The sequence below is a fragment of the Acanthopagrus latus genome, chromosome 7 (genome assembly GCF_904848185.1).
Source record: "Acanthopagrus latus isolate v.2019 chromosome 7, fAcaLat1.1, whole genome shotgun sequence".
NCBI classification, from domain to species: Eukaryota; Metazoa; Chordata; class Actinopteri; order Spariformes; family Sparidae; genus Acanthopagrus; species Acanthopagrus latus.
In genome coordinates this window covers 19412103-19434729 of record NC_051045.1, presented here as the reverse complement: position 1 = coordinate 19434729, position 22627 = coordinate 19412103, and the positions used below count along the sequence as shown (strand labels likewise).

The following is a 22627-nucleotide window of genomic DNA, read 5'->3' as shown; positions in this document are numbered from 1 at the left end:
CGCTGCAACATTGGATTGTGTCTAAAATGCAGCCTGAAAGAAAAGGAAATGGGGACTGTCATTTCTGGCATCATTACTGAGAAGATCTAAACCATTCCATTTCATTAACTCAATCTAATTCAGTGATCAGAGAATGTTTCTTCTTCATCTTTGTCTTTCCACCGTTTTGTCCTCTGCTTAAGAAACTCTTATGACTCCTCTCTAATATTGACAGGTTTTTACCTGAGGGGCCTTTCTACTTTTATGGACACTTCATGAGTATGGTGCCCAAAGTGCGTCAGTTATTCTGTTTACGGTAACCTATTTGGGAGAAGCTGCTACTGGCTAATTGTTTTGGTATAATCCTGAATGATACCTTGGAAGTACTGCTGGGTGTTTTTGTATGATTGAAAAATGATGATGTAACATTTTGGGAAGAAATACCACAACAGAAAGGAGTAGAGACTGGAGAGTACTGCCAAAGCGTTAAAAGTTTCAATGTACTTTCCACGGTAAAGTACATGTACAGTGGCAAAGATGATCCAGGTGAGGATCAGCAGGAGCAGGCAGAAGGTTATTGCTTTGGCCTCATTATAATTTTTTGGGAGATCTTTTCCCATGTAGGAGAAAATGAAGCAAAAGCAGCACAAGGACAAAAGTAAAACCACAGGACTAGAGGTGGCTTTGAGAGTAATGTCACAACTAAGTATTATTTTGTCTGGGTACCAAACAGTTTCATTGTAGGGCTTGGGTGGGGCACAAGAATAGCCGATAAGAAGCAAGAGCGCCTGAGTGCCAAATGCCACAGTGATGACCAGCCACTGTCCATGATATTTCCTCCACCAAATGTGGAGCTTGGGGAACTTGGCAGCTATTTTGAAAATGCAAACAATTTGAAAAGAACGCACAACAAAACATGCCAGACAAACAGTGTAGAACAAAAGAAATGGCAAGAACCTTAAGACACAAAAGGAAGCTGTTGGCTTATCAAAGTAAAAGAAGACACTGATACTACACAGACTGAGGCAGCCTAAAATTAAGAAGCACATTGGTCCCCCAGCAGATCTGACAATAGGTGTGTTGTAGTTGATGGCAAAGAGAACAGACATGGCTGCTGTGAGACCCACCAAGACCCAGGCCAACACCATGATCACTATAGCTCCACTGTCTGTGAATGGGATGTACTCCACCACCCGCAGACTGCATGATGTGCTTCCTTCTGCAGACCACTCTGTCTCCTTACATTTGAAGCATTTGTAGGGATCCTCTGTTTTACAACAGAAACACACAATTAGTCAATAAAGTTACTGTGTATGTTCTCCTAAGATGAGCTTCTACTTCAAGCATTAAGATTTGTCCAGTCAACATAAAACGAAACCCTCTTGGCCATAAATATGCTAACAAGAAAGATTATCTCCCATCGAGTAAAGACTGACAGCACTGCCTTTACTCATTTTCTTCCATCTTCATATATAATAATTTACCTGAGCTGTTGACATAAGTTCCATTTGGACAGATTTCACACTTGAAGCAGCACTCATGGATTCCATCATACTTTTTTGCATGTCCTATAGGACATTCCTGGGAGCACACTGAAGTAGGCACCTGTACAAAACAATTATTTCGCAGAAAAGTAAATGTAGATGCATTATTATACTGTATGGGATGGTAGCAGTAATTCACATTTTGAACAGTAATTGTTAAATGTAAACAACATTAAGTATTATATCCAAAGTCCAAGTGACAGAATGAACGACCACCACTAGTTTATGTTTGTTGCTGATGTTGGGTTTTGTTCCCTGTCACAGCTATTATTCAACATACATGTCTTTGTGCACTTGTGCACTTGTCCATACACACATCCCTGCAGAAATGGAAAAACAAAACAGTATTTTCAAATTGAAATGTACTGTATAAAGTGTTGATAAGATTAAACCACTCACTTTGTCCTTTGTGTACCACTGAATTTTGCTGTTGTTGATGAAGAACTGTAACGCTGGGCGAAATTTATAAAAACCGACCACCTCTGCATCACCACTATAGTTCCAGAAGAGTATAGAATAGGATCCATGCTTGGGGTCACCATTTTCATCAAACTCAATACTCCGATTTAGAAGTGTAAAGTTTGACTTTTTCAGCTCGGCTAGAACCTAATGAGGGTACACAAAGTTCAGATTACTTACATGTGTTCACAATGAATTTATGAGGCACTGATTATATATCACTGTTCAGCGTCAAAGAGATTTGGTGACATTGTCTCACAAGGCTTGACCAAGACTTACTATAAATACTTGAAACAGATCTGAACACAAAAGCCCAACGCATGAACATTCAGATGCAAGGAAGTTCAGTTTAATTAGATTCAAACAGGGGAGGGTCAAAAATCTGGCAGACCTGTGTAACAAGGAGGGGGAATATAAAGTCTAGGTGATCAGGCAAAGGTTCAAGCTGGCAGGCCAAGTAATACTGATATCAGTATGCTGGTGAGTGACGCAAAGCATTCTACATGGTAGGGCATTAAAAATCTGGGCCAGTATAGACCAAATTACTTCACAATAACAACAACAGTTAAATCCAAAATAGACAACCAATGTTGACTGCATTGCCTCGTCTGCTTTTGTTTTCTCTCACTACAGCACATTAACATTACCACAGCAAGTTAACACACACAACAGTCTCCATTTGTTTACATTGGTTTCCCCATGAGATCATGTGAGGTAATGCATCGCTCCTTCTGGCATGATGATTCTACTAATATGTAGTATGTGTTCGTATGTGTGTGTAGTATGCAGTATTATTTTCAAATCTTAAAGTGTACGCATGTTTGAGATTTGAGGACATCATACTTATTTCGTGGCCACACGTCGACGTTATAGCTATATTGTGGCCACAATTTAATATTTTTTTTTGACCATGTCATGTCTGGGGCTCCTTGAAGAAACAAAGAATTAAATGATTTTTTTTAATAGTAATTTGTATACTTACCATGTATGGAAACACTGTGATATTGCCATCACATCTGCCTGATCCACATCGCAAGACATTGTGTAAGGCATGAGCGATGGCATATACAGCTGAATAAACAGGAAAATTAAAAGATGGGTCTGCACCAATGACATCATTTGCTGTCAGGTTACTGCAGTTGCAAACCTGATTACAAAACATCTGTTGTTCTGAATTTTCACAGCGATTCTGGCTTTTGGAAGCATAGAGAAAATCATTGAAACCAGGTATTTTCACAACTGGCTGAGACACTCCGAGTACAGTTCCAATATTTTGGATTCCTTTCGTCTTGGGGAGCCTCTTGTTTAGGGACCATGCATCTCCGGCTATCCACACCTTGTCTGTGATATTTAGTTGTATTGCTGACTCAATGAGAGCTTCAGCAGTCCATTCAGCAGCAAAAACTATAATTATGCGTATCCCCTGTGCCTCTATCTGTTTGAATATTAGTGGATAATTTGTCTCATGATTGAGTCCTTTGGTGTACGCCAGGCAAATCTCAGTATCCTTAATCATCTTTCTGAACAATTCCCGTCCGTCATTGCCATAATCATCATTGATGTTAAGGAATGCAACCCAGCGCCACTTGAAGTGCTGTAGAATCCTAACAATCACTTCAATGACGTCTTTATTGGGATGCACTGTTCGCAGGAAAGAGGGGAAATTCTGTTTTATTGAAAAGACAGAACTAGCAGCTCCATAACTGACCTGTTAGAAAGAAATAGAGACATTACAGTGAAGTTTCAAAAAATGTCAAGCCTAATATCAAGAATAATAATAAAAAAAACAAACAGCAACTGGCAAATTTACCATAGGAATGAGATTCATCATAAGCAGTGGAGCCACAGTCAGTGTGTTAGTGCTCGTATAAGTGCCGACCACTGCCATTACTTTAGACAGATCCTTGTGTGATTCACCCCTTGGTTGGATCACGCCATTGAATGAGATGAGTTTCAAAATTCCTGGGAAGTTCTGTGTATCTGAGCAGTGGTCAAATATTTCGTAGCCAAGAGATACATTTGGCAGTAGGCAGGAAGAGTTATTGATTTCCTCTACAGAGAATCTCATCAACTGAAACCTTCGATAACTTGACAGAATGAAGGGTTTACTGTGGACAGAGGGCCAGGGAGAGAGAGAGTGTAGGAAGGTGTGTTGTTAAAGTGTTTCTCAAGGCTGTACAAACATGGATATTTCCTGTTCATTGTAGAAGAACTGAGATTAGAAATGCAGTTGTAATGTCCTTCAACTTTGATAACATAGCTCTTAATTTACTTGATTTGGGGGGGAATTGCACTATTGGCTATATCCATTGAGAAGCAGTTTGAGGCAAAATTCTTGAATGTAACATCCGTTATATCAGGCACTCTTTACTTACACATTACTTTCAGAAGATATCCACCCAGATTTATTTCAATACTCACCTGGAGCAGTCAGTCATTTTTGGTCTGTCATGATAATCAGGGTTATCGACATGATGAATGTCAAAAAGTCCACCAATCAAATAATCTCCTTCCAGCTGAAACTCAGAGGCTGGGGCAGTGCATTGAGCCAAGGCATGTAGAAAAGATCCCAGGAGACACAGAGAGGCAAAAAAGTGTTTCATTGTTGTTTGTCCCCCCCCCCAATCAGAAGTTTGCTCTAATGGAATTGTCTTAGCCTTTTAAATGTCATGAGACTGGTGAAGGCTGGGGCTCTATCATTTCCATGAAATTGGGAGGGTATAGATGCAGATTGCTATACGTGGACTAAAAAGGATACACAAATCAGCATGCAAAAATCATTTAAACTGCTGCTGCATGCTCCCCATGATGAATAGACAAAGCATATGCTTTGAGCATATGCTTGAAAAGCCTTTATTAGTGTCACGATGGGGTTTAAGGGGGAAAGGTAAAGAGATAGCTGGCAGACCCAAATGCAGGTACTCACAGGACAAGAGGCAGGATTCAGGGGAACAAAAGGCGAAATTTATTTTCAACCAAAGCTGAAGTACAAAAACAAAAAGGGAGCTAGACCAAAAACTAGACAAAAAGTGACAAAAGCCAAGTAGCAACCAATACAGCTAAACAAAGTGCAAACAAAAAGGCAAAGTTCAAATCAAAAATGCAGAATGCAAGAATCAAAGTCCAAAAAAAGCACATACCACTGAGAGACTGGACACAAATAAGGAAACACTGGGAACTCTGGAAGGACATCACTTGAACATGAACACCAGACAGAAGCAGGAACAGAAGCAATGAACGGACGGAGACAAGAGGGAAAGAGTCTAAGTACACAGACACTAAAGACGAGGAACAGGTGAGGTGGGAGAGGAGGGAGGAGGCCAGGTGAGGTAATGAGGGGGGGGATGCACAGAGGAGAAGACACTGACAGACAGAAGGAGACAAACTGCAACAGGGAATACACAGGAGACACTGTTGGAAAAGAGACACAAGAGGCCATGGAAGTTCAAAACATAAGACACAGCAAGACACAACACAAAGACATGAATCTAGAGCCATGACAGTTAGTTAGGAACATCAAAGTAAAATATCACAAAAGGAAAATGGTGGCTGCTTTCTAACCACACTACATCTAGTGGCTGTCAAGAAGAGTCAACCAAAGTGGAATTTTGTGATTGCTCATACAAACAATGTGTGGAATATAAACCACACCAGCAAATTACGCAATATTATATATCCCAAAGTAAACTATGTGGGAAAGAAGTTAATGGTGTCTGTATCAAAATACAAGTATGCTATAAAAAAAATAAAATGTATATATATGCCAGTTATCACTAATTATCCACAAAATAGTGTAACACATTGAGGATAAGCAAATTGCTATTCAAGAGCAATGTCCCTTAAATTATTTTTGACAAAATGTGGTCAATGACACAGTATCCGGTGTTAGGTGACTAAATGGATTGGGTTTGTGACACTTGTGGTGCTTTGCATTATGCATTAGGTGATGTGGCGGGTGGCTCAAGCTTCAAATGAACTCACTGATCATCAACAATATTGATCTTGCTCCCCTGGCTATGCTACTGAGAATCCGGTAGTACACACAGACTCAGTTGCCGTTTCAAGATGATGAAAATGTTTTTAACCTGTCATGAATGCATGTTCATGTGTAAACCATGGCATTTCCTTTAGATTTGTGTAATTGTGTTACATTGCAACTTACACTAACTTTCAATATGACTCATAATATTATATTTTCAGTTAAAAATAAATGAATAAATAAAATATATATATATGGTGCAGACATGAACAACATGGAAAGGGGAACTAAAAACTATTGATTGTAAAGATAGTAGGCAAATGACAAACCTAGGTATGTTGGCCAATGCAAAACCTGTTTCCTCTGTTCCTGCTTTAGCACACAAACAGACAGAGTTTGCATAAACACCACTGTGTCTTAAAGTGCTGGTGTTAGCTTTCACAGTTAAAGTTCTTCAAACCAGTCACTGCTGTGAAAATGTGAGCATTTCACTTCCACAAGAGCACGTTCTAACCACTAGAGTGGTCAGTGCTGTTTTGACTTTCTTGGTGTAGTGCTCTCATAAAAAAGGTAACAATAGGTTACACACCATGTGTTACCCCTGTATTACTGGAAGACATTGGCCATCAATGCCAAAAAGATCACATCATGTACTTTTTAATGAGACCTAATTGATGCTAATGAGTAATAATATATTCAATATCTGCTTCTTTTCTCCTACTAATAATACGTTTTATGTGCTAAAGTGGTCACGAGGAATTAAAACTCAAGATACTGAGACATAACTCTTCCAAAAAAAACACAGGCACATTAGTTAAGCATTAAATGTACTTTGTGCAGTGTGGAGCTATACAGGATCTGGTGTCAACATGTGCAGCAAGTGCCCATTAACTCAGTTGGTAGAGCGGGCGTACGGAGGCCTTGTCCTCCCTGCAGCAGCCCCGGGTTTGAGTCCCAGCCTGGGGCCCTTTGCTGCATGTCACCCCCTTCTATCTAATCCTGTTTCCTGTCATCACTGAAGCTGATCCTGTCAATAAAGCCATACAAAGGCCCCAAAAACAACATCATGTGTATCAATAATAACTGAGAAAAGTTAAATTTGGTAATGTAATAACTGTATCTCTCATGTATTCAATCTGTAACCAGTTGTATAAGAGACAGTTGACATCCATGCAGACTACAGACATATGATTAAGTGTTACTAGAATAAGATCTTGTGTGGCTCTGTATGTAATTAATATGCAAAATCAGCAGACTTGGTCAAAAAAATATATACATGCCCTGCACTACATACTATACCATTATTGAGTGGGTGTATAAGTACGTAAGTGGAGAAATTGGTATGATGGCAGATATAATTGTATATGCTCTTTTATGATTTTAGATGCAATCCAAAAAATCAAAAACAGTGCAACAATAAACTTGCAGAAAATCACAGGAAGAATTTTGCTCAAATAATCACATCATATATTTTTAAAATGTAAACTTTATGTGTCCTTCATACAGTCATACAGGCAAACTGGAATATCCAGTAGGGCAAACAAACTGTTTCTACAGTGTGTTGCAGGATACTGTTTAATTCAAATTCGAACAATAATGTGTGCAGAAAACTCAACATTTTGATCTGAATACAAAATCAATCTCAATACACAAGTTTATGGTGTGTAGTGTAGCCTGCAGACAGTGTCACAGTGAAGTGGTGGTGACAGTAAAAAATGCTATAGATGCCTTTAAAAATAGCTGAACAGAAAAGAAAACAGACACATTCAGTTCAATGTTTTTATTGAAAGACTCTTACAGTTTCATAAGTGATGTACATGTTAAATATATTATATGTCAACTACTTCCTATCTGATTTAGTCACGCAAGTACAAAGATACATCTCATTGCAACAGTTCTTTATCATATGTAAGTACATTTGTAAACTGGTAGATTTTGAAATAACTGAGTAAAGAGACTTTTTTTCTTTTGGCAGAGAGTAGATGATGAAATATGTCAGATTTATACAACTGTAACTTAATCAATTAGAATGTTAAAAAATGGTGTTACGTTTACCATATAAGAATCCGAATCAAAAATACTTTATTGATTAGAACTAAACAAAAAGTATAACTGAGGATGGTGGGGAGGTCATGAATTTGTATTTTGCAGGATGGAACATTTATAAAAAAAAAATACATACAGCATATTTGGAATGGCCTTGATTATTAGCCTGATAGAGTGGTGTAATGAGTCCTGTTGTAAAAACCCCGAAATCAGTTACCATTTTTGCACGTCAAAGTCTTTGGGTGAATGGGTTATTTTCAGTTAAATGTCTGAAATAAGATCTGTGGTCAACACAGGCTTATGATATCTGCACGTTTTGTTCTACAACATAAAATACATCATTAAATGTCCCACAGTTTAATTCTAAAGCACTAAAGTGTCTATAAAAGGATGGCTAAATGAGACTACAGAGGTCAAACATGAAAACTCAGCATCAGCCTAAATAGTCCTGCCAGTTTGGGGAAAAACTTTAAAATGACAGACATCTGCGATGTGCACCCAGCATGCTGTACCATCTAACATTAGCTAGCTAGCATTAGCAACAGTAATACTAGCTCAGGTTGGCTGGTTAAAAATCAGGGATCCATTTTCAAACATGTTTCCATTATTAAAGTTCCAGTTACTGTCAGCAGGATTCAACCTCATAGGACCATGGACATCTGTGCCAATTTCAATGACAATGAATCAGATAGTTGTTGATGTATTTCAAACCAGATGAATTTGTAGACCAACTGGACTAGGAAAGATTGACCAACAGACTCCCATCTCCCAGATATCCCATATTTTGATCCATGCAACTGGCACAGCAAATAAGATTGACAAGAGGAGAGTGCATAGATACATGCAAGCAGGTGGTTCAAATATTCATGGTGCCCATAGGATGAATCATATTCACTTTTGTGGTCCACTGACTTTTCTTGTAGTGCAACCAACAGGTCAAAGGTTTCCATTATTCAGTTATTATATCTCTTCTTTCATTCCTCTCTAAAACCCTGAAATGCACTGTCTACAACCTGCTGTCCTTCTGTCTTTCACAAAACAACCTCCTTGACCCCAATCACTCAGGCTTCAGGACTGCTCACTCCACTGAGATGGCCCTGCTCACAGTGAATGAGTCCCCTCTTGCCACCAGAGCTTTGTCCAGCTCATCTGTCCGTATTCTCCTCGACCAATCTTCTGCGTTTTTGACACGATCAACCACCAAATCCTCCTCTCCACTCAGGCTGAACTTGGCATTGCTGACTCTGCTCTAACCTGGTTCACATCATACCTGACACATCGCACCTTTAAGGTCATAAGGAATGGCTCCTTGTCCAAACCCTGCTTTCTGGAAACTGGCGTCTCTCAAGGCTCAGTTCTTTGCTTTCCCCCCATCCTCCGACTCCCACACTGCAATGTGCATCTCGGAATGTCTGGCGGACATCTCCGCTTGGACCACTGCGCACCACCTCAGGCTCAACCTTCATAAAACAGGACTCCTTTTTATCCCGAGGGAAAGACTGCCCTCTCATGGACCTCTCAGGCACTGTCAAGGACGTCACAGTATCGCCTTTATCGACTGCGAGGGACCCCAAAAGACTCAAGACTCCCTTGTTCAGACCTCAACACCACCCGCATAGCATGACTTAGACAATCACAGTTGAAGTTTAAAGGAAGTGTCTCAATAACTATAAATTTTTAGCTCTAGGAAATGTTGTACCTATGAGTTGGTTGCGGCATCCCAGAGCTGCTGGCGTGGCTGTAGACAACCACATACAACAGCATAGGAGGAAATCCCCGGGGGGACAGGGGGGACATGTACCCCCCTCCAGTAAAGCTTTCCCCCCTAGAATAATTTTAGACACAATTAATAATCTTTGAACAATACAGTTGCATTTATTGAAAGCACAATGTAAGCAGTGCTCATTATAATCGCGCAATAATGTGCTATTTACATCTTTAAAGATTTAGTCCCCCCCAACTCCTAGAAATGGTTGAGTCCACCCCACACTCTTTTCAACGGGCGGACATAGCAGCTGCAGCAGCGGGTGGATGGACTGCGCTACTCACACCTGCTTTGCCGGGTAAGAGGTTTGTATACCACACAGACATAGTTACATAAGTTACAACAACACACATCCCATTTACAAAAAGCATTACAAAAACATTTATCCTGCATTGTTCAGAAGCCTAATTGAGTGCTGTTAAGCTGAGTTTAAAGCTACAGATAGTGATAGTCACAGACAGAGAGGAAAGGAGAGGGAGAAGACAGGACAGGACAAACTGTTTTATAGATAGAGAGTTAGAATACATACAGCTTTGTGGCATAGTTGTCAGATTTTTGTTGACAACACAATAAATATATTTTTTTGAGAAATTGTTTTATGTTGGATTATTCTTTAAGATATTTCCTTTAGTTCTGGGATTGTTTGGAGCTTTTACCTCTTGTAAAGATACGTAATGGCCGTAGTGGAAGTTAGAACAGTGAACAAAGGTATTATGTCAGATGTGTTCACATAAAGTGTATTATTGACACCTTCCACCTAATACCATTGTTTTCTGGGTTCAGTATGATTACTGTAAATGTTGGTAGATTTGCACACTGGAAAACAGGTGCGGCTGATTTGACCAAGCAAACGGGAACCACAGCTGGCTTGGTCGCAGTGTATTTAGCGACCAGATGTTTTTTCCACCAATGATTTATTGAAAACATAATTAGCGACCAGAGATATCAGACTATACACTGAGCATGAGCAAAGCCTGGCCACACAGCAGAAATGTACCGTGGGGAATGGTATAACAGTAATGGAAAATGGAATTTAGATTCATTATTTCGTTTTGGTTTTCTTGTTTATTATATCTTTTGTGTTGGGTTGAAAATAGGAAAACACACACCAGTTTTCAATGTTTGGTGCATACAGAAAAACAGAAAAACAAAATATTGTTTTAAATTGTTTTTTTCATTTTTCGATTGCCAGATTAAATTGAATAATTGAATGATCAGATAATACACAGAAGTACATCAATGATTCTTTATACAATAACATATTTACTGGAAGCCCACTACTGGCTAATTGTTTTGGTGTAATTATGAATGAGACCACTGAAGTACTGATGTGTGTTTTTGTATGACTGAAAAATGATGATGTAACATTTTGGGAGGAAATAAAACAACAGAAAGGAGTAGAGACTGGAGAGTACTGCCAGAGCGTTAAGAGTTTGGTTGTACTTACCACGATAAAGTACATGTACAGTAGCAAAGATGATCCAGGTGAGGATCAGCAGGAGCAGGCAGAAGGTTATTGCTTTGGCCTCATTGTAATTTTTTGGGAGATCTTTTCCCATGTAGGAGAAAATGAAGCAAAGAGAGCACAAAAAAACAAGTAACACAAAAGAACCAGAGAACATTTTATACTTATGATCACAACGAAGTATTATTTTCTCTGGATATGAAGTTTCATTCCAGGGATTGGGTGGGTCATGAATATAGCTGGGAAGAAGTAAGAGCGCCTGAGTACCAAATGCCACAGTGATGACCAGCCATTGTATATGATATTTCGCCCACCAAGTGTTGAGGTTGTGGAACATGGTGGCTACTTTGAAAATGCAAACAATTTGAAATGAGCGTACAACAAAACATGCCAGACAAACAGTGTAGAACAAAAGAAACGGCAGGAAACTTAAGATACAAAAGGAAGTTGTTGGCTTATCAAATTGAAAGAAAACACTAATACTACACAGACTGAGGCAGCCTAGAATTAAGAAGCACATTGGTCCCCCAGCAGATCTGACAATAGGTGTGTTGTAGTTGATGGCAAAGAGAACAGACATGGCTGCTGTGAGACCCACCAAGACCCAGGCCAACACCATGATCACTATAGCTCCACTGTCTGTGAATCGGATGTACTCCACCTCCCGCAGATTGCATGATGTGCTTCCTTCTGCAGACCACTCTGTCTCCGTACAATTGAAACATGTGTAGGGATCCTCTGTTTTACACAAAAAAGGGCAGCTTGTCAATAAAGTTAAGGTCAACTCTTGAAATAATCCTCTGTTGGTAAAGAGAGCTCAGTTTAAGGGGCTGTATAGGTTGGATCCATCTTATTTAACTAAGTAAATTTAAATGTTACAGTTCATGACACCAGAAAAAACAGAGTTGCTGATTTTGCATTTCTAAGCAATGCAAATCAACTGCCAGTTGTGTCCCTTGAAGTGACTGATGCTGTTAGCCTGATGCCACAGTGATTCGATCTGTGTAGCTGTGACGAGTCAACATGAAACGACTGTTACACTCTTTTGGCCATAGCCCTCTTCCTCTCATGTATAATAATTTACCTGTGCTGTTGACATAAGTTCCTTTGGGGCATTTTTCACAATTAAAGCAGCATTTGTGGATTCCCTTATACGCCTTTTTGTGACCTACATCACATTCCCAGTTACACAGTGATGTAGGCACCTGTCCAAGACAAGATTACATCATAAGGGTTATGTACAAATGATAGAGAAGTAGCAGTAATCATTTCTGTACAGCTTATTAAACATTCAAAGCAGGGTCTGTAAAATATAATCAACAAACGTTTTATTTCCAGAAATCATCAAATCATGCCATGTTTAATTATGCTGGGTTTTGTTCCCTGTCAGTGCCATTAATAAACAAACACTTCATCTGCACACACACATCCCTGCAGAAGAGGGAAAACCAAAACAAAGTATTTTCATATCAACATATACTACATAAACTCTAGGCAGGAAATTAAAAAACTCACTTTGTCCTTGGTGTGCCAATGAATTCTGCTGTTGTCGATGAGCAAAGTGGATGGGTTAAAACGATAGGAGCCGACTTCCTCTGTTTCACCATTTTGTTTCCAGAAAAGTATAGCATAGAATCCGTACTTGGGGTCACCATTCTTGTCAAACTCAATACTCTGGTTTAGAAGTGTAAAGTTTGACTTCTTCAGCTCTGCTAGAACCTGATGAGGGTACACAGAGTACAATGAGATTGATCTCTGTCTTACAAAACTCTTTGAAATGCTTGTTTATTCAAAGCATCACGCTGAAGCCATCAATTTGTGCAAATGTATATGATGTGTTGTGATTGGACACATCAAATGCCATGGAAAAGAAACTGTCAGAGAAACAGTGAGAATAAATTAAATAAGTTCTCAAATTATTTGTATACCCACCATATGTGGATACACTGTAATATTCCCATTGCATCCGTTGGATCCACATTGCAAGACATTGTGTAAGGCATGAGCGATGGCATATACAGCAGCATAGACAGGAAAAGAGAAAGATGGGTCGGCAAGAATGACATCTGTTGGGTTCACGTTACTGCAGTTGCAAACCTGATTGCAAAACATCTGTTGCTGTGAATTTGCAGAATGATTCTGGCTTTTGGAGGCATAGACATAATCACTAAAACCAGGCAATTTCACTATTGGCTGAGATATCCCGAGTATAGTTCCAATATTTTGGATTCCATTCGTCCTGGGGAGCTCCTTGTTTGAGGACCATCCATCGCTTGCTATAAAAACCTTGTCTGTGATTTTCAGTTGTATTGCTGAATTAATGAGAGCCCGAGCAGTCCATTCAGAAACAAAAACTATAATAACACTTATGTTCTGTGCCTCTATTTGATTGTATATTTGGGAGTAATCTGTATCATGACTGAGGCTTTTGGTGTATGCCAGGCAGATGTCAGTGTCCTTAATCCTCTTTATGAACACATCCTGACTATCATTGCCATACTCATCATCGCTGTAGAGGAAAGATACCCAGCTCCAATTGAAGTACTGCAGAATCTTGACAGTCACTTCAATAATGTCTTTAAGGGGATGCACTGTTCGCAGGAAAGATGGGAAATTCTGCTTTATTGAAAATTTTGAACTAGAAGCTCCGTAACTGATCTGTCAAAAGAGTAAGGGAGACATTTTCATTACTTCTTAATTCATAAATTCTCAAATAAAGCTTGGTATGAAATCACTCAATATATCTGACAGGAAATTGTTAAAACAGTAATTGGTAAATTTACCATAGGAATGAAATTCCTCATTAAAAGAGGGGCTACAGTCCGTGTTTCAGTGCTTATGTAAGTGCCGACCACTGCTATGGCTTTGGAAACTTGGGAGAGTTTCTTGTTTGGTTCACGCCAAGGTTGGATCACGCCATTGACTGAGATGAGGTTTAAAATGCCTGGAAAACTCTGTGTATCTGAGCAATGGTCAAATATTTCATAGCCAAGAGATACATTTGGCAGTAGGCTGGTAGAGTTATTGATTTCCTCTACAGAGAATCTCATCACATGAAACCTCTGATAACTTGACAGTATGAAAGGTTTACTGTGGACAGAGAAAGGACAATGAGAGAGAATTAGTTTCATTATTGCGTCAGTGAAGGCTTTAGAGACACTGAATAAGGACTGAGATCAATGATGCCAACTTAATGTCTTATACCTTTTCCAAATGGAGCAAATATTCAAATGTAAAAAAAAAATCTGATGCACAACTCATGCACTTCATTAGTTTCAGAAAGTGTCTGCTCAGAGATGTTGTAAAACTTACTGGGAGCAGTCAGTGAATTCCGGTCTGTGTTGACGACCAGGGCCATCGACATGATGAATTCCAAAAAGTCCACCTATCAAAAAATCTCCCTCCAGCTTAAACTGTGAGGCTGGGACAGTGCATTGAGCCAAAGCATGTAGAAAAGGTCCCAGGAGACACAGAAACACCAGGCAGTGCTTCATTGTTGTCCTTACAGTTTACCCGTCTGATATGAACTCATGGAATTTTCCACTGCCTTGAACAGTTAAGAACTGGTGATGACTATGCCCCATTTCCATGTATTTGCTTATGAACTAGATGTCGTGCATAGATGAGTATAATTGGCAAGACAGCCATAAACAAATCAACATGCAAAAGTAATCTAAACTTCAGGTGAAGTCTCTGTTGTGAGTACACATAAGGGTTTAACAATCATGAGTAAGCAATCCTTCATAAACAATCCTTCATGATAATCCTGGAAATTAACTAACTGCTGCAGGAGAGTCCCTGTTATGTCAATGCAGAGAGTGTTTGTTATTTCATATTTCTGATCATCAATCTAGATATGTTTTTTGAAAGGGAGCCAGCTTCAGGAAAACAAGTGTAGTGAAACCTTGGCATGAGATAAAAAATATTTTGTTGTTTGTCCTTCAACTCTCCTCCCTCCATAAGTACACACAAAATATGAAGCAGAGACACATATGCACTGTTTGAAGGGACACAGTCTCTTTAATAGCATTTGGAGTGAAAAAATTACACTTAAGTTATTAAAATCAAGTTTTTGTTTATATCTGTAGCACAAGAAAACAATGACATGCAATCCATGAGAAACATATTAAATTCATCAAATCTAGAACCCAATTAACCAGTTCTGCTTTCATCAATTTCAATTGAATGGATTTAAACACTTGGAAACAGTATGGTGGTTGGAAGAAAAAAAAATAAAATAAAAATAATCTCAAAGAAATTCATATTTTAAAATATATATATATACACACAAATCCTCCATACAATCCTTTGAAACACAAACTTTTTACAGGAAAATGTTTTGATCCCTTACTACAGTGATGATCAGTGTTAAGTAATGACAGATAATCCCCAGCATTCTGATAAAAATGGAGAAAAAAAAAATCAACAGGGTTTATAGAAAAGAAAGTGTGATCGCCACCCACTTCATCCATTTGTTATAATAAAAGCTCTCAATCTCTGTTTTCTTATGTTTCCTCTGAAAAAGAAAGAGAACAAAAGTTTGCTTGGAATGACTATATTTACCATAACTCTTTTCAAAGTAAACACAGATTATAAAGGACTACAACAGCTAATCTACACAAATCGTAAAGACCCCAGGCTTTGAAACAAAGATGGGCAAATGTTTCAAAGAGTTGCTGGGGCAAACATGTAATTTCTTGACAGTTATCTCAGATTACACCTTGTTATGAATTGGCCTTGAATATTGGTTGTGCACTGTGTATGCACAATATATTTTGATAATTCTTGTCAAAATAGTGTAAAAATCTGAGGTAAAGCGAATTGAATCACTTGCTATTCAAGCTAATTGCCCCTTTAAGAAATGTGGTTTATAGGGGTGATCAATGACACTGTATCCCATCTGTTACAGTAAACCATACAAAGGCGCCAAAGTAGAAAGAGCTGATTTAGACTACAGGCTACAGGAGACTAAATGAGTTGGGTTTGTGACACTCGCTTTGAATTATGCATTCAATTATGTGGTGGGTGGCTCAAGATTCCAATGATGAGGTCACCAATAATCATCCATACTGGTTTGCTCCCCTAGCTATGCTATTGAGAATCACATAATACAAAGAGATTCAGTTGCCAGTTTAAAATGAACATAAATCAAAAAGCTAGGAGCTGAGTGTTGTCGTATCAGGAGATGAATTGTGACTGTTACTATTTTTTTTTCACCAGTCATGAATGCATATTCAAATAAAATGTGACTAATTTCTCTGCTTTGTCTGCATTTAGTATAGAGGACAATTGGCTGAGATACTCCTAGGCCTTCAACTTCAAGAATGTAGCATTTCCTCCAGTTTTCCTCTCACATATCTAATCATGTCATTTTGCTACTTATACTACTAACTTCCAATGTATAACTTGTTACAAATAGGTAAAAGTTGGCAGATTTGTTTCACTTGGGATGAGGGAAAAAAAAAAAAATTCAAATATCACAAATTTCACTGCAATTTTTTTCAGCATGGTTCCTTCCCAAAGACTTTATACTTACCTAAAGGGGTAAAAAAGGCAATAGGCAGCACTGTCTCAGCTACTATTGAAAAAATTCCGACCAATCCTAAGGTGAGGATCGTGGTCCTCCAAAAAAAGAAAGAAAGAAAAATCCAACCCCTTGATGGACAAAGGCAATATTCCCAAACTAATTTGATCCGTGCTGCTCATTACCTCAACACTGCGAACCATGGATCAAAACTTGCATTTTAACGTATGTTTTCAGGTTACTGTCCCGTGTACAAAAAAAAAACCAACCCTGGTCACTCCCCACTAGCTGTGACGGATACATTTCAATTGAGAAGGAGGGGAAGGGTAGGTGGGAGTTTTTAACTAGCAAATGTTTTCCCTGTGTCGTCCTTGCCTTTGTATGTCCTCTTCCCATGTGTGAAGGGTAGGTATCTGTACTTGACCATGTGCTAAAAAAGGGAGGGGGAAGAAAAAGAGTAAGATTATCAACAGATATTTCCTGGGTAACATATCCCAAGAGAAGAACAATGACTGTCAGCTTAATCAGAGACATAAATAAAACGGGAATGATTTAGCACTTTGCATAAGGTATTCACATATTCAAAATTAAACAAAATAACTGCATAAAACAGTGAACAGCAGCAAGATCTATTCCATATAATGCAGCCCTTCAAAACATATGACCTTTGAGTGTTAATATCTTATTTTTTGCTAAAAGCTTTATCAGTTATTTCTACTTTAATTTTTGTGTTGTCTTTAGTCTGGTGTTGATGTGGGTCAATGTATACTTTACCTTGATCTGCCTCTTCATGGTGATGCAGAAGAGCATGATGAAGTACATTACAAGTATAGGCCAGAACACTGGCACATTGAAGGCATCGAAAAATGTGCAAATCATGGCGATGACGATGCCTTTTGTTGCTGAATGCCTGCATAGAAGAGGGAGATAACTTCAGTTAAGACTTTGTGGCCACAGACTGAAACAAGTCACACACCACACCACATTTGTGACATTGGGTCATTTACTGATTAAGGCATTATCTGTATCTTGTGTATGTATATTTCTTTTTCATGAAATGTATCCGTCACAGCTAGTGGGGAGTGACCTTTTTTCAGTGTGGGAAGAGCAATGCAAAGCAGGGATTCATGAGCTCATTGTATCAAATAAATCCATAATGGAAGATGCAGGAAAGCAAATATACAGATTAGACTTACTTGACTTGATGTAATGTACTGAACAAGGTCAAAACTACTGCACAATGTCAACAGCCAGGGTGAAAGATGAATTTGCTTACATCTTTCGGGGGAAGTAACACTATATGTATGATATATGGATGGTACGGACTGACTAGAAATTAAGTTGAGATGAGGACGTAAGATTGTATAGGGTCAAAAGTAATGAAATTAAGATTCAAATTCAAGCCAGTATCTTTATCTTGTGCTAAAATACTACCTCCTTTTACAAATCATCTCTACATGACTTAAATTTGGCCACACAGGTCACAGGTCAATCTGAAGAATCTAACTTGCAGTCACTCTATAGATGACAGAGATAGATGCCCTGGCCAAAAGCTGGACTCACCAGAATTTGAATTCAGGCAACCTCCTGATGAAAGGGCGGAACTCCTCGTTCTGCTTGGTAGGAAGGGATGGGCCCTCATCTGCATTACAGATTTTAATTTTAATTTAAAGTATTTTTCAGTCCCAACTCAGCAGCAAGACCAACAAATGTGCAAGCCAAGAGATAAAAAAAAAAAAACATAATCACAGTCAAAACTATTTTCTTGAAAAGACCAGACTACAGTACTTGGTGCATTAACAGTCACACGTCACAATTATTTGTTTTCACAATCTTTTCTAACAATCTATTTTGAAAAAGAAAGCTTACTGAACTAAGCAGTTGCTGCTGTAATGTGTTAGCATTTTACTTAGTCAACAGTGTGGCACTATGACATTGTATTTCCTTGGATGCTATCAGTTTGACTTCATGGATGTGCTGTTATTTTCTTTGTCTGTTTAAATCCATTCATTTCCATGTCAAGTTACACAATTCCAAATAAACACTTCAGAAAAATGAATTTGAACTGTATCCTCAAATGTATACAGTAAATGCAGAATAGTATTCTGTGCTTGGTCCTGTAGTGTATGGGAAAGCATTATTAGATTATCTGATCTGATCTACACTTTGACCTTTGATCGAATTGGTGCTGAATAAAACAGCAACAAGTCAAAATCCAAAATGTAACTGGGTAGACAACATGAAAAAAAAAGATCTGATTTGAGTCAACTTGCCTTCGTCAAGCAGTGAAGGGTCCACTTTTGGCGATAGAAAAGCAATGAACAGGTTGAGATGGTAGATTCCCAAAGCATATGTTACTATATACCAACCCTGAAAAGCAGCATAAGGAACATAACAAAATTAACAGGATAAAAGTCCGCATTTGTGAGTAAAAAATTATCTTTACATGAGCAAGAAGTGGCGAGTGGAAAAACTAATATCACACATTATACAGATGAGTTGCAAAAAAAAAAGTACAGTCACTGTCCTCTTTGAGCGTCCTCTAAGCCAATCTTTCACCTTTGCTGAAAATCAGCAAAAACAATGAATCTTAAATATACTGCATTCCAGTTAAACAAAATCACGAATAATTATATGTATAGGTGAATGAACACCTCTCAGTCTGACAGTCTTGAAAAACGTGAATCATTTTGTAATTAATCTCTTTTGTTACAACTATTGGCATTTTCCCTGAGCAAATAAAAAAAATGTAAATGAGTGAATGAATGAATAAATAAATGAAAACCTTACCTGTAGTATGTACACTCTGATCATGTAGACAGCAGTGAGTAGTAGAGTGGCTGCCCACCGCACTGCATAGAACGGCGTTGACTTGTCTAGCCATGACTGATAGATCTGTTACAGAAAAATAAAAGGAAGTCTCTGAAAAAGTGTTACTTTCACTTTGTGGAGATAAAATGATAATGGACATTACCTAAGCATCCAATGCTCATCATAACTGTAATTACTGTGAAGGAATTTGTTTTAATTTAAGTATCCTTAAACACTTGAACCCATTTCTCTCTCTGCCTGAGACAATGGGACAAATTGAAGGCCATCTTCCCACTTACAGTCAGGATGTCCTGATAACACTTCTTCAGCACTGATACCACTGCTAAGTACAAGGCTTGAGGAATGCTGCTACTGACGTGATCATTTTAAGTACAAATGAGATAAATATGATATATATGAGATAGTGCTTTAGAAAAGCACTGTGCTGCTAATGTGTAGTCTATGCAAATGATGTATGAAAGTCCAAAATAACACTGTAATTCACCTGTTTTCTTTGGTTACACTTAAGGTACTAGGAACCATCACCCATATGTGATAAAAGACTTTCATTATAGTGTATGCATTACTACTACTTGAGATGAGCACTGTGACACCAGGTACAGCAGCGCTGATCTTGTAACATTTCAGTACAGAGGTTATTGTGAAAATAAAATGGCACTTGCATAACTCATGCAGTCTACCAAAGTGACTTTAAATCACTGCCAGTTTAATTGATGTCCATTTTACATTTGCTTACTTGCCATGAGTATACAACACAGTGGTTAGGCACCAAACATGTCCTTAATGATGATGAGTGATAATGATGTGGTCTGAGGGTTATGCCATGTTACCTGTCCAATCCGTGTGAAAAAGGCACCGACTACCGATGGTTTGCCATGGATTGACTCTCCAACACTGTCCCCTTCTGACATTCTATCAGTAAAGACAAAAAAAAAAACACATTTGAATTAGTGCTGCTTTAATATAGGATACTTGGCCATTCTGATTAAAACAGACTTGAACAACATTCTCATAACACAGAAACATATACAGACACCATCTCTAAACTAAAACATCTGAAACATGTCTAATTTCTGGAGTCATATGTTGCCCCAAAGATGTGCTTCACCAATGAGACTCAAACAGGATTATCAACATTAAGATGTTGTATTTTTTGGATATACTCCAGAAATATACTACACCCTAAGATTTCTAAAAATAATCCACCTCCTGTAAGGCCTTTTTAAAAGATAGTCAAAAGAGCCCCTGTAAATATGCATGTGTTTATAGCAGTAATGGGTCATTAATGACACGCAGTTGACAACATGTTCACTTTAAAGAAAGTGTTAATAATACACATACAATGTGCTCAAAATGTTCCTAAGAAAATATGAAACAGCAGTAGAGGAATTGGAAATTGCTGTCTGTATGCACCAAGTATACTACTAAAAAGAAATACTAGCTAAAAAGAAATACTAGTTGGGTGGCCAACTTTATTCAAGAAAAGGTAAAACAGTCATGGGCATGTAGCTAAATAGCGTAATCTGGTAGCAGTCCCTGTCTAGTGTATTTAACCAACTTTTGATTTGAACTCAGATGGGCAGCTGTCCTAAAATACATGTCATCTGACCACCGGGGGGCATGAAGTTAGATTACGGACATGGGGGTGTTATGGCCTGACATTAATGAACACAATGTAGTTGTCGCTCTGTCTAAATTACCATGCCAAGTAACGATTTTTCGTAGATCTAACAAATGGCGACATATTGCTCCTACTTGTAATGAGGACTTTGCAGAGATCCATTGGCTTTGAAGCGACTGGATCATGATTTTTTTTCCTCTTTTTTAGAGTAATGTTAGCTTGTTGCCCATCTTTACCGTTGTATTTTCAGGTCAACTTTCAGATATTTGATGACCAACTTGTGCTGTGTTGATGTTGCAATTACACGGCGTTTTAATTATTCGTATTGAGTACCATTAGCTTTAAAAGGCAAAACCCTGTACAACTGTTTTTGGCTGTGGCTAACTTTAGCTGCATTACTAGCTAACATTTGCAGGCTTAGGCAGTCAGGAGGGAAGTTAACGTTAATACAGGTTAGGTCCTCTTTTTATAGAGGCTCTCTGGGAATACCATAATGTGGCTACGATCGGAACACATTTTGTAATGGCAGTTACTGACGTTTCGTTAGTTAGGTATATGATTTGGAAGTTATACGCGTTAGCTTAGAAATTAGCTCTCAAAGTAGCTAACTGGCAACCAGGACGTACATTGCCCTTTGATCCAAATCACCGACGGTATGGGTTATGTAGTTTTAGTAAAGCTTTTCAGCTTAGCCCGAGCGGCCCATAAATGACTGTCCCTAACTACATTTCCCAAAACTCTAGCGAAGCGCGCATTAAAGCCTGGTAAAAGAAAATGTAGTTCGTTACTCACTGTCTGTCCATTGAGATAAGTGGGGTTGTGGAAAAAGTAAACTACAAATACCAGCAAGGACATCGGTAACTTGACAACTCACTTCCGGAGATAGTACTACGTTGTCAACGGCTCCATAGCTAGCCGGCTAACGTTAGCACAGCAAGAAATGAAAGTATTCTCGAGTAACCAAACCCGTAACTCATTGAATGACACAATCAATTTGAAATTTGCTTCTTACTTTTAATACCTGTCTGCGTCTCTCCTTTGTGTCTGCAAAAACAGTGAAAATAATCAATGACAGTCCTTTCTTACCTGATACGGCCGCTGTGTCACTACCCGGCTCTACCTAGCTAGCTAAACTAGCTACCTCTCGTGTGAACACGTCAGTACTTCCGTGAGGATTCGAACATACGGCAGGCAAGACAGTCGAACCCCGAAAACGAAACAATGAACTGCCGAGCCTCGATAGGATTGAAGGTTGAAGACTGCGATGCCAAGGATGAACACAAGCACGTCTGCTCCCGTATTCGATTAACTGAATGCAAATAGAATGAATAACATCTTAATATCGATGCACAGTTCATTAAACGCTGCCTAGATGTATGGCTTCTCCACTGACAATCAACTTAAATGTTCATT

At 38.6% G+C, this 22627-nt stretch overlaps 3 protein-coding genes across 5 annotated transcripts; all 3 read right to left on the bottom strand.

Annotated features, from left to right (window-relative positions):
• Nucleotides 1-317: 317 nt before the first annotated feature.
• On the bottom strand, nucleotides 318-4585 carry LOC119022315 (taste receptor type 1 member 1-like). Its single transcript, XM_037103045.1, has 6 exons — nucleotides 4404-4585; nucleotides 3793-4090; nucleotides 2965-3690; nucleotides 1923-2129; nucleotides 1464-1584; nucleotides 318-1246 (listed from the first exon to the last, which is right to left on the bottom strand). Exons 1-6 carry the CDS (start codon nucleotides 4583-4585, stop codon nucleotides 318-320), a joined length of 2463 nt encoding a protein of 820 aa, XP_036958940.1.
• Nucleotides 4586-11049: 6464 nt separating this feature from the next.
• Nucleotides 11050-14731, bottom strand: LOC119023564 (taste receptor type 1 member 1-like). The gene is made up of 6 exons (XM_037105614.1): nucleotides 14550-14731; nucleotides 14021-14327; nucleotides 13170-13895; nucleotides 12753-12956; nucleotides 12322-12442; nucleotides 11050-11975 (listed from the first exon to the last, which is right to left on the bottom strand). The coding sequence occupies exons 1-6, from the start codon at nucleotides 14729-14731 to the stop codon at nucleotides 11050-11052; spliced, it is 2466 nt and encodes an 821-aa protein (XP_036961509.1).
• Nucleotides 14732-15230: 499 nt separating this feature from the next.
• rer1 (retention in endoplasmic reticulum sorting receptor 1) lies at nucleotides 15231-22438 on the bottom strand. Of its 3 annotated transcripts, XM_037103065.1 has the most exons (8): nucleotides 22301-22438; nucleotides 20424-20505; nucleotides 19552-19656; nucleotides 19035-19131; nucleotides 18325-18403; nucleotides 17536-17671; nucleotides 17137-17191; nucleotides 15231-15753 (listed from the first exon to the last, which is right to left on the bottom strand). In XM_037103065.1, exons 2-8 carry the CDS (start codon nucleotides 20502-20504, stop codon nucleotides 15743-15745), a joined length of 564 nt encoding a protein of 187 aa, XP_036958960.1. In that variant the 5' UTR covers nucleotide 20505; nucleotides 22301-22438; the 3' UTR covers nucleotides 15231-15742. The 3 variants fall into 3 exon arrangements, with proteins under 3 accessions (XP_036958960.1, XP_036958958.1, XP_036958959.1); XM_037103063.1 differs by having other exon boundaries at nucleotides 15231-17191; XM_037103064.1 differs by lacking the exon at nucleotides 22301-22438 and adding an exon at nucleotides 22227-22248 and having other exon boundaries at nucleotides 15231-17191.
• Nucleotides 22439-22627: the final 189 nt, after the last annotated feature.